Here is a 14,729-nt window from a genome sequence, read left to right as displayed (position 1 = left end):
TTCAAAAAGATCCACACTCCTAAAAACTATAATTTAGACAATCTATTTTAATATAAATATCAATAACTAATTTTGCGACTTGAATCATAACGTATAAATCACAAAAGTAACTTAGAAGGAAACAATTTTTTAAAAATAATCTTGAGCTCATCCATGACCTCTATAAGATTTTGATTTGAATTTTACATAAACTATTCATAGGAAACAATATAACAAATAATCAAATATGATTGGTCAAGAATTCAAATCGGTTAAACCTAAAATAGTTATAGGTTCTTTTAATTGAATATACTAAGAATTTAATTTAAATGAAGTAATATCATTTATTATTATAGGCAAACTTAACCTTATGGTAATGGTATACAATAAATATTCATCAAAATTTTAACTAGTGTAATGTTTAATCTTCAATTGTTAAATCATATATAAATAGAAAACTTAATACATCAACAACTTCTTAATTTCATTTAGACAGTTAAATTATGATTAATTTCAGTTCAATATAATACATAATAAAATATTTTTATTAAAAGATTTTAGTTTAAAATTTTGAAAACTCCTTTTCACGAAAATAGTAAAATTTTATAAATGTTTCTCTCGTATGACTTATCAACTAATGATCCAGATGCTCAACTATTGGAGAAAGTATAGTTATCATAAATTTAAATTTAAGTTGAAAATGTCTAATAGTTATATATATATATATATATATATATATTTTATTTTTTTTAGATTTTTCACTCGATGTCCGGATCTCGTGGAATTCTAACTAAATTCGGATCGCTTGCTGCAGACCTATTCAGAAATGATACTCCGAACAATTTTTTTTTTATATTCAAAGCTCAAATTCAAAATCAATGCGAGCACAACCCATGTTATATAGTTACAAACATAACATCACAAAACACAGTCAACACACAATCCAAATAAACTACTACTATCTATTAATTTCTCAATCATTTCTTCTCTGCTCACCGAGAATCAAGAAAATCACCATGGCTACACCAATCACAAAAAACCCATCACCCGTCTGTGCAAAAATCATAGAAGAAATCACAAGAATCTACAAATCACTACCCCCAAGACCTTCCATTTTAGAAATTGAAGCTTCAATTTCTGTAATTAAATCAGTAGAAACAGAAGAAAAAATAGAGCTTGATGAAATTTCCAAGAAAGTAGTGGAACCAGAAAAAGATGTTCCAGCTGAGCTTTACTCTGTACTACAAGAAGTAAGAAAAGCTATGGTTTTGTTCCAAAGCAAAGAACAGAGGAAAGAGGCTGTTCAGTTAATTGAACTTGATAAGACTTATCAAGATTTTGATGGGTTGATTCAGAAAGCTACAGAATTGATTTCTGGAGTTACCCAGATGGGAAAAATCAATTCTTTTGAGGACCCAATTGGTGAAGTTGGAATAAAAGATGAGATTTTGAAGAAGGGTTTGGTTACAAGTTGTGAAAAGATTACTGTTTCTTCTTCAGGTTTGCATATTTTATTCTCTTTTTGTATTTTTGTGTCCAAGATTTCAACTTTTTGCTTGCTTGTGAGCTGTGGAGGTTGTGTAGGTGGTGTGTTGTCTTGCTATCTGTCCATACTGGTGGTCGTAGTATTGCTTATGTGGTTTCTTGTCCTTATGTTACTATTTGTTGTTGCTTGTACTTAGGTTATCGTATTATTTTGTTGTAGTTGATGTTCAGAATGCTTTGTTATGCGGTCACTTTCATTTATTCTTTTTTTGTGTGTGTCCAAGATTTCAACTTTTTGCTTGCTTGTGAGTTGTGGAGGTTGTGAAGAGCACGGATTAGGCTAGAGGTTAGTAGGCAGTAGTGCGTTGTCTTGCTATCTATCCATACTAGTAGTCCTAGTGTTGCTTATGTGGTTTCTTGTCCTTCTGTTTATGTTGTTCTGTTGTTGCTTGTACTTTGATTATCGTAGTATTTTGTTGTAAATCTCAGACTTTCTTAGCAAAATTACTGGTTTCACCACTGTGTTTGGGACCAGCTACAGCTCACCAACACATATATGCCAAGGTTTAGCTCCCGTTTGGTCATACATTTTGAAGTCAGAAACTTGAAATTTGAGCTTTTAAAGTTGTGATTTTTGAAATTTAAAGTTTTGTTTTGGATATATATATTTTACTTGGAAAAAGATTTGATGTTTTGTGAGTGGTAAGTCCCAAAAACTTGAGAACTTGAAAATATTGGAAAATTTCATGGCGAAACAGACATTTGAAGATAAATTTTCAAAATATACCCCCAAAATCTATAGCCAAACACCAACTTAGATTGATGGAAAACATCATTTATAGTTTGTCCTTCTGGTCTTTCTTGGAACTTGAATCCTAGCTTGTATGATTCTTTTTCCTTGCTATGTATGTCGACTAATCTACTAGGTTTCCAGATACAGGTCAGTATGTGTGGCAGTGGCGGAGCTATTGATATACCCCTTTGTTTGGGATTGGGGCGTAGTTGTTGTTGGACGTCAATGTTTAGATTGATGGAAAAACATCATTTAGAGTTTTTCTTTCTGGTCTCTCTCTTGGAACTTATATCCTAGCTTGCATGATTCTTTTTCCTTTTTAGTGATGGTGCTAGCTTGCTATGTATGTCAACTAATCTATTAGGTTTCCAGGTATAGGTCAGTATGTGTGGCAGTGACGAAGCTATTGATATCCCTTCATCGGAAAATTATAATGTGCAAACAGGTCAATTTCTTTTTATGTATATACACTATATATGTTGTTTGGGACCAAGGCGTAGTTGTTGTTGTGTATAATATATGTTGAATCCTCTTGCTTTCTTTGTGTGTTTACTTCTCTGAATTTTGAATCCTCTTAGTAAAAGTCCTGGCTCATCATTGATATGACATTCAATTATACTATGTCTTAATTGTTGTATAATTGTCTTTAGGGATCAAGCAGAAAGAGAAGTACAGTTTAATGAAAGTAGCTGCCCTGATTGAAAATGCTGCCAAAACTAGAGCAAGAGTTGTTGATCTTCACAACAAGTTAATGGACAAGATTGAATGGCTTCCATTGTCACTTGGGAAATTGGTGAATGTCACTGAGCTAAACGTTGCCGATAACCAAATTATGGCTCTTCCAACTACCATTGGTAGCCTTAATGCTTTAACGAAGCTCGATCTTCACTCCAACCAAATTATAAACCTTCCTGATTCATTTGGTGAGCTAATCAATTTGACTGATCTCGACCTTCACGCGAACAGGTTGAAATCGCTGCCAGCTTCTTTCAGGAACTTAGTAAATCTGATCAATCTTGATTTGGGTTCGAACAGATTCTCTCGTTTGCCTGATTTCGTTGGGAACTTAACTTCCTTGAAGAGACTAAACGTGGAAACAAATCAGCTCGAGGAACTTCCTTACACGATAGGATTTTGTTCTTCCCTTGTAGAGCTGAGATTGGATTTTAATCAGCTTAAAGCTCTCCCTGAAGCGATGGGAATGCTCGAACACTTGGAGATTCTTACGCTGCACATTAACAGAATTAAAGGATTACCAACGACAATTGGGAATCTTTCTCGCCTCAGGGAACTTGATCTTAGCTTCAATGAAGTTGAAAACATACCCGAAACATTCTGTTTTGCTGTCAGCTTGGAAAAGCTTAATCTTGCAAACAACTTTGCAGACTTGAGAACTTTACCAAGATCAATCGGGAACCTTGAGAATCTTGAAGAGCTTGATATTAGCAACAGTCAAATAAGAACGCTGCCCGACTCCTTCAGGCTCTTGTCAAAGTTGAAAACTTTTCGAGCTGATGAGACTCCACTAGAAGTACCACCAAGGCAAATGATAAAGCTAGGGGCTCAGGTAATTATTATGCTTACTGTGTTTCCTGTCAATCAAACTTAGTCTTTATGGTAGTTTTTAGAGTTAATAGTCAAAAACATACCTGAACTATCGCCATTTCGCGAGTTTCACACCCAACACTATCAACTCTTCCCTTTTCCTACATAAACTATCTCCATCTATGTATTAAACCACACCACAACTATCACATAGGAAAAGGAAAAAACTGACGGTTTAGCCGTTGAGGTGTGTTTTAATACATAGATCCATGGTGATGAAGCTCGAATAGTTTAGGTGTGAAACTCGTAAAACTTACGATAGTTCAGGTGTGTTTTTGACCATTATCTCTAGATTTTAACTTGTTTTGTTTTCATCTTTTTCTTTCCATCAGGTTGTTGTAGAGTACATGGCTGATTTCGTCGCTAAGAACGAGCTTCAATTGCAGCGGCCAAAGAAAAGGAGAGCTTTCTTTTCTCTGAGTTGCCTATTTCCTAACACCGAGAGGAAGAGGCGGATCTAGAGCAGGTACTATGGGTTCAACTAAACCTATTACTTTCGGATCGAACTATATGTATAAACTGTGAATAGCATTTGAAAGCTTATACATATAATAGGATCCCGCTCATTTTGAATCCGCTGACTCTAGATCTTGGATTCGCCTCAGTGGGAGGTGTCGGATACCTTCAGAATCTATCAAAGCAATCCAGGTTCATGACTTCTATATATATATATATATATATATATATATATATATATATATATATATATATATATATATATAGCTAGCTAGATATACATATATACATGTATAAAAAGTTGCTCCAAACTGTAATGATATAGCTAGCTAGAATGCTGCATTTATCATATAGTGTAAATACTGTTTCTTTTAAGACTTGAACTGAGTGAAGATATGTTTCTCATTTCTAATTGTAAAAATACAATTGTTTCCGTGTGATATATAGGTCACGGGTTCGAACCATGGACTTAGCCACTAATGCTTACATTAGGGTAAACTGCCTACAACACACACGAACCTTGTGTGAATTCATTATGCTTCGTCTCTTTGAAGGAATCAAAAAAAGGAGAGACCGGTAGAGCTCTTCTTTGTCAGCGGACCTCTACTAGGGCTAGAGCTAGCCGGAAAAAAAAAAGATTTAGCCAAAAAGAAGTACATAATAAGAAAATGCTCCACGGATTGCTCTTTTTTAAACACTAGAAAAGTCTCTCATCAAATCCTAAAATTTGCAACACAACATTTTGCTAAACATAAAAAAAAACCAAACATAATAGAAATTGCACATTTAATTTTTATTTATTTATTAGACTCTAGAAATAGAGCAATTTTTTGATAGAAACTGCAAAAATTATACCTTCAATATAAGTTCCCACAAAATTCCCTTTTTTTAGAGATCTCATTAAATCTAACTTACATAGTTTGTTAAACATTTCATGAAGATAAATAATGCTTACTTTGACAAATTTAAAGGACTTATACAGAAGGATAGAAACCACTTATGTATATCTTAGTGAATCGCCAAGGTATGAAGAATACATAAGCTATATACATCAAAAACGTCTCATCAAATTTTAAAAATGGTAACACAAAAAATTCTACTTAATACTAAAGAATACATCAAATACATAAAAAAAAAAACGAAAAAAAAAACATTGAGACAAATTCCTCTTTAATGGATCTCCCGTCACAACTAATTAAATTTTTTTTAAAATATTGAACACAAGTGAAAAATAAAAAATAATACTTACAAACTAATTTGGTGTGATTTTTTTTCTTTCTAATTTTGTGAAATACCACTTTTAGAAATTCATTTACTTCACACTTTAGATAAAAATAGAATTATGATGTTGAAGTCTTAGATAGAGACGTGTGATATTTTAATAATTAAATTAATTCATATGACCTTCTTTAACCCTAAAATGAGAAGTCAATATCAAAGTGTCAAAAGGTATTATCAATAAGAGCTTTTGAGATTCATCAATATATTATTTTTGATGTATTTTTAATTCGTTGAACGAGAGTCCCTCTAATCGACTTTCATTTATATTTGACTAATGCGATTAGTTTGTTAAGGTATCTCCATTTTTCAATTTACCCTTGGTCTTAATTTTATATAATTATTGACCTAATAATACTTATTTGTCTTGTTAATTCCTTTTATGAAATGGATATACAGGATTCAAAAACTATTTGTTAGAACTAATTCATAAGAGATATTTAAAAATAACTTGTTTGACCATCTATAAATATACACTATTTTTTCCTATTTTATTTTCACATTCCCTCTTCAAATTAGATCTCGTCTAAATTAAAAAGTTTCGCTAATAACTTTTACGATAAAAGTTAGAATTCAATACCTAACAAATCACTAGAAAACTTATTTTGTCATAAATCACAATAGATCACTGGAATTTAGTAAAAAAAATAATCTAATAGATCATAAGGAGCTTTTAGATGGGTTAATCATAAAGTCTCAAAAAATAAAGAATATTAGTATAAATTATGTTGTGGATCACAAGGAGCTTTAGATACCATTTTGTTTTGTTTTTCCTATATTATTTTCATATTTCCTCTTCAAATGCAAAGTATGTATTATCACCAATACCTTTTCCTGAATTAGATTTGCCATAAGTCTCAACGAATCACAAGAACTTTAATACGTATTATATCCTTTTACACGTGCAAGCATTTATGTTAATTTTGTTTAATAGTGAAATTTCTTAAACCCAACCCATCAATATATTGTGTCACACTGTAAAATAAACTATTCATAACTTCTGATTAATCACCAATAGTTTCTCTGATAGATAAATTTGTCACAAATTCCAAAAAATCATCAAAATTTTAATACGTATCGTATCCTTTTACGCAGACCGCTATTTATGTTAAATTTCTCAAAATGGTGAAATTTCTTAAACCCAATCATTAATACATCTCCCAAGCCCATAACAAGCCCATAGAAGCTTTCTAGAAGCTTCCACACATATATATATATGTGTCCAATTCTCTCTGTGTTGGCATTTGTAAACCTTCACTTCCCAAATTCTCTCTATCTGTAACCGCTGGAAAGAAAAAAAAACCATCGAAGAAGGCGATAATCACAAAGCTGTAAGTCTTTTTTCTTCATCTAAAATCATATAAACTTCAATCAATTCTTGATTCTTGAAAAAAAAGATTCAATTTTTAGTTTTGTTGCTTTTGTGTTTTGCCCTTTTTGCAGGTTCATTTTGATGTTTTTAGTGAAAATTCAAATTCCCAAATGAGTTCTAAAGAAAAGTATATAAGAAACAATCGAAGATCAAGATCGGTGAGAACCGATCATGATAACAATAATACCCAAATCAGCAGTAACAGTAATTCTGTAGATTTTTCTAGAATTTCTGAATCTGGGGTTTGTCAATTGAATTCTGAGAGTGATTTAGCTCAACAGAAAAACCCGATTAACGTCGGGTCAGATGGGGATTCGGGTTTGGGTTTGGGGATTGATGAGAGTGGGTTGAATTGTTGTACTGAGGATCAGTTGGAGGATATCTTGTTACAAAATTTGGAAATTTTGTATAGTGAGGCTATTACTAAACTTATGGATTTGGGTTATGATGAGGAAGTTGCAATGAAAGCTATATTGAAAAATGGTCATTGTTATGGTGGGATGGATGTGCTTACGAATATATTACATAACTCGTTGTCGTATTTGAATAATGGGTATGTGAATAGCGGGAGTTGTTTGAGTTTGGATGAATCAGACCAATCTTTTGTTGATTTAAGACAACTTGAGGAGTATTCGTTAGCGGGTATGATTTGCTTGTTGCAACAAATGAAACCACATTTAAGTAAAGCAGACGCGATGTGGTGTTTGTTGGTTAGTGATCTTCATGTAGGTAGGGCGAGTGTGATGGAAATTCCTGATGGGAGTGGTCGTATTAGTGGGTCGGTGAGTGGTGGTGGTGGTAGTAGTAGTGCTAATGTGGAGGGTGTTGCTACTGGTCCTATTGGGGTTGTGCCTGCGATGTGTAGGTTTCATGGCGGCTGGGGTTTTGGGAATAGCACTGCTAGTGCGATTCCGTTGAATAGCTCTTTTGCAATTACCGCTGATTCTAGTTCACAGAAAGAGATCGATTGTCCTAAGAGGTTTAACCTTACTCCGTCGATGAAAACCATGCTAAAGAGAAATGTAGCTGCATTTACAGCTGGATTTAGGTCAAACCCTAAATATATGCAGAACCAGTCCCGGGCTTCCTCTAGTTCTTTGGCTGATGGGAATCAATCAAGTGGACTTGCACAGTTGGGTGACTCACAAACTTCGAAAAGTCAAGATGTGGTTAACACTGTGGTAGGTAAATTTCAAGATTTGAATCTTGATGAAAATACACAGCAGCAGGGCAACAAGGATCTGGACCAGAAAGATGAGATGATTCTGAGTTTGCTCGATCAGATAAAAGATCTTGAGAGACAGGTCAAGGAAAGGAAAGATTGGGCACACCAAAAAGCTATGCAGGCTGCTAGGAAGCTTAGCCATGACTTGACAGAACTGAAAACATTGAGGATGGAGAAGGAAGATATCCAGAGACTGAAGAATGGTAAACCGGTTATAGAAGATTCTACCATGAAGAGATTATCGGACATGGAGACTGCTTTAAGAACAGCTAGTGCGAAAGTTGACAGGGCAAACTTGTCTGTGAAAAGAATTGAGGACGAGAATGCAGAAATGAGGGCGGAGATGGAGGCCGCAAAGCTAAGTGCTTCGGAATCTGCAAAAACATGCATGGAAGCTGCAAAAAGGGAGAAAAAGTGCATTAAGAAGCTTGGTGTTTGGGAAAAACAGAAAAAGAAGCTTCAGGAGGATATTGCAGCAGAGAAACAAAAGATCTCAGACTTGCAAAACCAGCTGGTTCAGTTAGAGGTAGCTCAAAAGGACGCTGAGGTGTGATCTTTCATCTCTTTTTCTCCTTGATGTTTACTTGTTATTGTTAATCTTGCAGTGGAAATGCGAACAATATTATACATTACTGTTTGAGAATTGGTTTAAGATTCTTGTGTCCTCATATTATGTGGCATACCTTTGGTGCTTCATAAAGGCTCGTCGTTATTGGAAGCATTTTCGTTTCCTAGCCTCAGATATTTGCTTTTCTTCATATCATGAATTATCCAGAGTCACTAGCAAAATCTTTTAGAGAAGATGTGTCATGTACTTAAGTTTTATCTTTGATCTTATGTTTCTTCTCTCCCTATATGACCTGTGCAAACCATAGCCAGTCCCAAATCCGAATACTTGTGTTTTTACAAAAAGAAAAGGTCATAAATTATGTGAGGAATGGTATCCTACCAGCTCATGTCATCAAGAATTCCAAACTTAAGCTGCTTGGATGAGATCAGTACTAGGATGAGTCATCAGAACTCTGAAGCTAAGTGTGTTTGACAAGATTCCTACAAGAATGGGTGATCTTTTGTTTAGTCATGTTGTTGTATTCCTCGAGGACTCCTACTAGTTGGTGAATATTGTAAACTATTTAGACATTTAATTATAATGAAGCTATTCAATGAGTTGACGAACCAGTTTTGCAGGTCATCAGAAACCCTGTGTTTTTCTTTTTTCCCACAGTAAATTGTTAGCTATATCTATTTATCACATTGAAGCTGGAGGTTGTAAATATGGTGTTTTACGTCAGAAGCTGCAAATTTTTGGACTAAGAAAGAAGGGGGGAATTGCAGCATACGCTCCTATGCTTTTAGGATTTGGACATGTCTCTATACCTTTATAAGGTAGGGATGAGACTGTTGCATACACACCATCCTCCCCAGACCCCACTTGTGGGATACACTGGGTACATTGTTGAAATGCCCTCCGTTCCCAATGTCTGGGAGATACGCAACTATATTTCTCCCAAGTTTCACTTGAGTAGTTCGAAAATGCAGTTTAAACTTCATAAACCTTTTCTTTTGATAAGATGAGGCCTCATCTTGCCTCATCTTGAAAGAAATTACTTAACTTTGCACCATTTGTGCTTTCTATCAGCCAATAGACATGTTCCAGTTTCTTTCAATGCCACCAACAGTCGAACTCAGTTTCGTTTTGGAAGAGTATATTTTTTTTCTTTTCAAAAGCCTCTTCCTTCCCTTCATGTTCAAAACCATTCGAAAGCATAGTCATTCATTCTTGCCGAAAAGGGGAAAAAGGTTGAAAAGAAATGTACTCATGTTCATTTTTTCATGAATTCTTGGCTGATTCTTTGTTCTTTTCTCCTTTCTTTTCTTTCATGATAAGTTGTCGGAAAATATGTTATTGAATGATCATTACAAAATTTTAATTTGTTTTCATAAATTTTATGAAACCTTACATGAGATTTGTAACATAATTTTCAGTAGAAAAATGTGTCCTACATGTTGTGTTATGATATAGAATTACTTGATCGATCCTGTTCCAATATTTTGTTCAACGTTTGTTTTACTGGATAAAAAGGTTATTTGTGAACAATAGCAAGTCTCTTTGGCAGATCCCCACAAAGCGTAATTCAATGAGCCTAGGCTTATCAATGCGTCTTTTTATTTCCTACTCTAGTCTATCCTTTCCTGGAGGTTATGTAATCTGAACTGTTATAATTCCTGCGCTGAACTGAACACCACGTGACAAACTTGTTAATACATAATGTTACTAATTTTTGACAGGCGAAATGGAAGGAGGAACGGAATGCTAAGGAGCAAGCAGCGGCAATAGTGGAGGAAGAACGACGCTTCAAAGAAGCAGTTGAGACTAACAACAAAAGAAAGCTTGAGGAATTGCGCTCAAAGGCAGAAATAGACTTCCAGCGGCACAAGGATGACCTGCAACGGCTTGAACAGGATCTTTCTCGGCTTAGAGCATCTACTGAGCTGCAGAATCAGTCTGCTAATTTGGTAACAGGTTCTAATGTGGAGCAGCACCCCCATGGAGATATTGCAAGGATGTTACGTGAGTTTGATAGCTTTGAGCAGGATTCTTCCGAGAAGGATGACTCTAGGGAGTGCATCATATGCATGAAGCATGAAGTTTCAGTTGTTTTCCTACCTTGTGCTCATCAAGTTCTGTGTGCAAACTGCAACGACAACTTTGGGAAGAAGGGAAGAGTTGCTAAATGTCCATGCTGCCGGGTTCCAATTGAACAGAGGATCCGCGTCTTTGGTGCAACAACATCATAGACCTTCATCCCGGCTTTTATCATAGCATGCTCGTAAGCAACGTCATAGACCTCATCCCAGCTTTTCTTATAGCATGCTCGTAAACCATCGCTTAGACTATAAAACAATGTCTTATTTACTGTATTATCTTAAAACTTACGCTCATAGACTTTAGTATCTTAAAACTTATGGTCATAGAATATACTTGTCAAGCGGCACATTATGTTGTAATGACCTACTAGGTCGTTTTGAGTACTAGGTTTTTATTTTATTTTATAAAACTCATTTTGTAAATTTTTAATAGGTATTTTGGCTATTCGATAACTATGGTTATTTAGTTGAGGGTAACTTTAGATAATTAATTTAGTTGGTGGGCTAAAGTGTAAATTTAATTAATAATCTATACCACTTAGCCTATATATTAGATAAGTTGGTGAAATTAGTATTGCCCTAGAACGTGATAAACTGCAGCATAGCCAACGAATATACAACTTTCAGGTAATGGATACACTCCATTCCCTTCTGCATATTAATTGCTAAGATAGGCAATACATATATATTAGTAATTATTGGGTAATCATTATGAGTACTATTAGGTGAAAATGAATTGAGCATCAAGAAAGGAGGGTTCTGCAATTTGGTTGCATAGTGCGTGGCCACTGTTTCTAATAGTTATCTCGCCTTTAGTTATTTTTAGTTAATTATCACATTATAATTCAAGTTTTGATATATTGAGATAGGTAGTTAAATAATAAGTGTATTATATTATATGAATATCATTGAATTTATGTTATTTGGAGGAATTGAGATTTAATCCTAGGCTTGAATTTAAGAAATATAAGACTTGACAAATTAATGACATCAACATTAGGAACGTGATTATAGATTCGTGCTCTAGGATTTTTGGAATTTAGACTAGAAGTATTGTAATACGTGTGTCTACGAACTCGTTACTTACGAATTATGCATACTTGATAAATTGGAAACATCCGGAGGCGTGGAAGAAAGGAAGAACATTGGAGAATTAGTTTGCTTGACTTCGGTTCTTTGGTTGAGGTAGGTTATGGTTTATTCTATATCATAGATAGATTCTTAATAGTGATTGATAGTCATTGAGTAATGTGTGAAGTTTACTATGCATTTAATTGTGATGATTGGTCTGAAATTTCAAGACCGTGAAATCTATAATCTTGAAATTGCCCTATCAAAAATGGTGCCTTGAATAAAGAAGGCTTGATAAAATATTGGTAATAAAGTAAAATGTAATAATAAAGAATGATAAATTAATTATATTTGGATCGGGTGTCATGAGCCGATACGGTATGTTTGGATTGGGTGTCACGTTCCGATACGGTATATTTGGATCGGGTGTCACGTTCCGGCACGGTAATATTAAAGAAAAAACAAATTAAAATGACTTAATGCTACTAGGGCTGTTCAAAATCGACCGCTATCGATAATCCAACCGCAAAATTGGATTATTGACTTATTGGTATTGGGTTATCGAATTAGCGGGTGGGGAATGAATTTAAATTTTATAATTAACGGCTTATCGGTGTGGGGGAGGGATTACTCAATTTTGTTATTGGGTAAACCGTTAATCCGTTAAGAATTTATTATATTTTATTATATTTTTATCCCTAAACATATAAAATATGTATGGTAATTATAATTTATAAACCTAAAAATAAGCCTCAATAGGACAAGTCCATTTAGTTAAATAGGCCAAGCCCATTTAATTAAATAGGCCAAGCCCATTTAGAGTATAAGACCCTAATTTTACCTAAATATAAATAAGTTGCCAGTTGCACACTTGCACTTGCTAGCTGCTACCTCTGTCTCATACTCTCATCTCTATTCTCTCATTCTAAGTCATTTTAAGTTGTTATCCTTTAATATTACCGTGCCGGAATGTGACATCCGATTCAATAATACCGTGTCGGAACGCGACACCCGATTCAATAATACCATATCAGAACGTGACACCCGATTCAATAATACCGTATCAGAACGTGACACCTGATCCAAATATACAGTATCGGAACGTGACACCCGATCCAATATAATTAATTTATCATTCTTTATTATTACATTCCACTTCATTAGCAATATTTTATCAAGCCTTCTTTACTCAAGGCACCATTTTTGATAGGGCAGTTTTCAGATTATAGATTTCACAGTCTTGAGATTTCAGACCAATCACACAACATACCAAAATCTAAACCACAACAATTAAATGCATAGTTAACTTCACACATTACTCAATGACTATCAATCGCTATCAAGAGTCTATCTATGATATAGAATAAATCATAATCTACCTCAATCGAAGAACCGAAGTAAAGCAAGCTAATCCACCAATGACCTTCCTTTCTTCAATGCCTCAGGCCGTTTCCAATTTATCAAATATATAATATTTATAAGTAAATTAGTCCGTAGACACCAATATTATTTATATATTTAACCTAGATCCAACAACTCACCCAACTCTATAATTAATTCCCTAAAATTCAAGTCTAGGGTTAAGCCCCACTTCCTCCAATATCATAACCCTAATGATTTTCATATAATACAATATTCTAATATTACATATCTCAATATATCAAAATATTGGAATATAATATAATAAACTGCAAGAATTTTCTTAACCAAAACTACATATCCAATACTTTAATTACGGAAGCAACATTCAGGACATGCTTCCTGCAACCATCATATCATTAACTTAATATTCCACTATTCACTATTTGTTATCATTATCCAATATTATTCCACTTGTCCTTACAGAAACTTCTCAACAGAATTGACAATTCACCACGACTTTATAATGTCCTTGCAATCTATTTCAAGTTTAACTCTATCCACACCAAACATATAATAATAGAATTATAACATCTATCAATATTCTCAATAGAAATACTAGGTGTGACTAAGATTTACCTACTGCAAGTGATGTTTTTGTTCTTGTTGCGCCGAAGCTAAATGGCGAGAACTCTCTTTTTGTTCTCCTTTTAAATTCTGACCCAAAAGTGTAACCCTACTAACTTATTTTAATAAATAAAATAGTATAGGGTATTAAATAAATTATTAACTTAGCCTCTTAGTTAAATTAGTTATTTAAATTTACCCCTCAACTAAATAACCATGATTATCGACTAATCCAAATACTCATTAAAAATTTACGGAATGAATCTTTTATAAAATAAAATTAAAAAAAATTCTAGTTCTCAAAACGACATAATGGGTCGTTACAAGTTCTTACCTTGAAATGTTTCTTTCTTAACCTTTAAGATGTGTTCAATACGATGTGAAAATGTTTACTTAGAAAATCTGTATTTAGGAAAATAAATAATTTTCTTACATATTTTCTTATATTCGATACGCTAGAAAAAAATATTATCCTAAAAATATTTGTATATAATCTAGACAAACACTATAAAAGGTGAAGGTGTAGCGGAGAGGGTAGTGTAGGGTGGTGGGGATAAGGGCTATGATATAGGGGCGGTGGTGAAGATCGATCAGGTGTGGTAGAGGGTGGGGAGGACATAATAGGGAAGTTATAATCCTTATTTTTTCTGAGAAAATATTTGACCAACCAAACATAAAAAAATTAAAAAATATTTTCTTTCATACTGAGCATAATACCCTTAATCGAATGATTTTGGGACTAGTAGTATTCAGTGGCAGAGCCAGAAATTTTATGAAGGGGGTTCAAAAAAAATTAAATACGCTAATCATATCCATAAATAAATGGGTCG

At 33.9% G+C, this 14,729-nt stretch overlaps 2 protein-coding genes across 3 annotated transcripts; both read left to right on the top strand.

The window, feature by feature from the left end:
• Positions 1-897: 897 nt before the first annotated feature.
• LOC129888763 (plant intracellular Ras-group-related LRR protein 5-like) lies at positions 898-4,560 on the top strand. Of its 2 annotated transcripts, XM_055963761.1 has the most exons (4): positions 898-1,479; positions 2,908-3,824; positions 4,195-4,328; positions 4,418-4,560. In XM_055963761.1, exons 1-3 carry the CDS (start codon positions 996-998, stop codon positions 4,321-4,323), a joined length of 1,530 nt encoding a protein of 509 aa, XP_055819736.1. In that variant the 5' UTR covers positions 898-995; the 3' UTR covers positions 4,324-4,328; positions 4,418-4,560. The 2 variants fall into 2 exon arrangements, with proteins under 2 accessions (XP_055819736.1, XP_055819735.1); XM_055963760.1 differs by having other exon boundaries at positions 4,195-4,560.
• A 2,267-nt stretch (positions 4,561-6,827) lies between these two features.
• Positions 6,828-11,278, top strand: LOC129888762 (MND1-interacting protein 1-like). The gene is made up of 3 exons (XM_055963759.1): positions 6,828-6,927; positions 7,040-8,740; positions 10,483-11,278. The coding sequence occupies exons 2-3, from the start codon at positions 7,079-7,081 to the stop codon at positions 10,990-10,992; spliced, it is 2,172 nt and encodes a 723-aa protein (XP_055819734.1). The 5' UTR covers positions 6,828-6,927; positions 7,040-7,078; the 3' UTR covers positions 10,993-11,278.
• Positions 11,279-14,729: the final 3,451 nt, after the last annotated feature.

The sequence above is a fragment of the Solanum dulcamara genome, chromosome 5 (assembly GCF_947179165.1).
Source record: "Solanum dulcamara chromosome 5, daSolDulc1.2, whole genome shotgun sequence".
NCBI classification, from domain to species: Eukaryota; Viridiplantae; Streptophyta; class Magnoliopsida; order Solanales; family Solanaceae; genus Solanum; species Solanum dulcamara.
The sequence above is the reverse complement of the archived record's forward strand: the minus strand, read 5'-3'. Positions and strand labels throughout refer to the sequence as shown.

Coding starts and splice junctions, on each gene's coding strand:
- LOC129888763 (XM_055963761.1), top strand. CDS start 996: ATGGCTACACCAATCACAAAAAACCCATCACCCGTCTGTGCAAAAATC. Junction 1,480..2,907: donor GATTACTGTTTCTTCTTCAG/GTTTGCATATTT, acceptor AATTGTCTTTAG/GGATCAAGCAGAAAGAGAAG. Junction 3,825..4,194: donor TGATAAAGCTAGGGGCTCAG/GTAATTATTATG, acceptor TCTTTCCATCAG/GTTGTTGTAGAGTACATGGC.
- LOC129888762 (XM_055963759.1), top strand. CDS start 7,079: ATGAGTTCTAAAGAAAAGTATATAAGAAACAATCGAAGATCAAGATCG. Junction 8,741..10,482: donor TAGCTCAAAAGGACGCTGAG/GTGTGATCTTTC, acceptor AATTTTTGACAG/GCGAAATGGAAGGAGGAACG.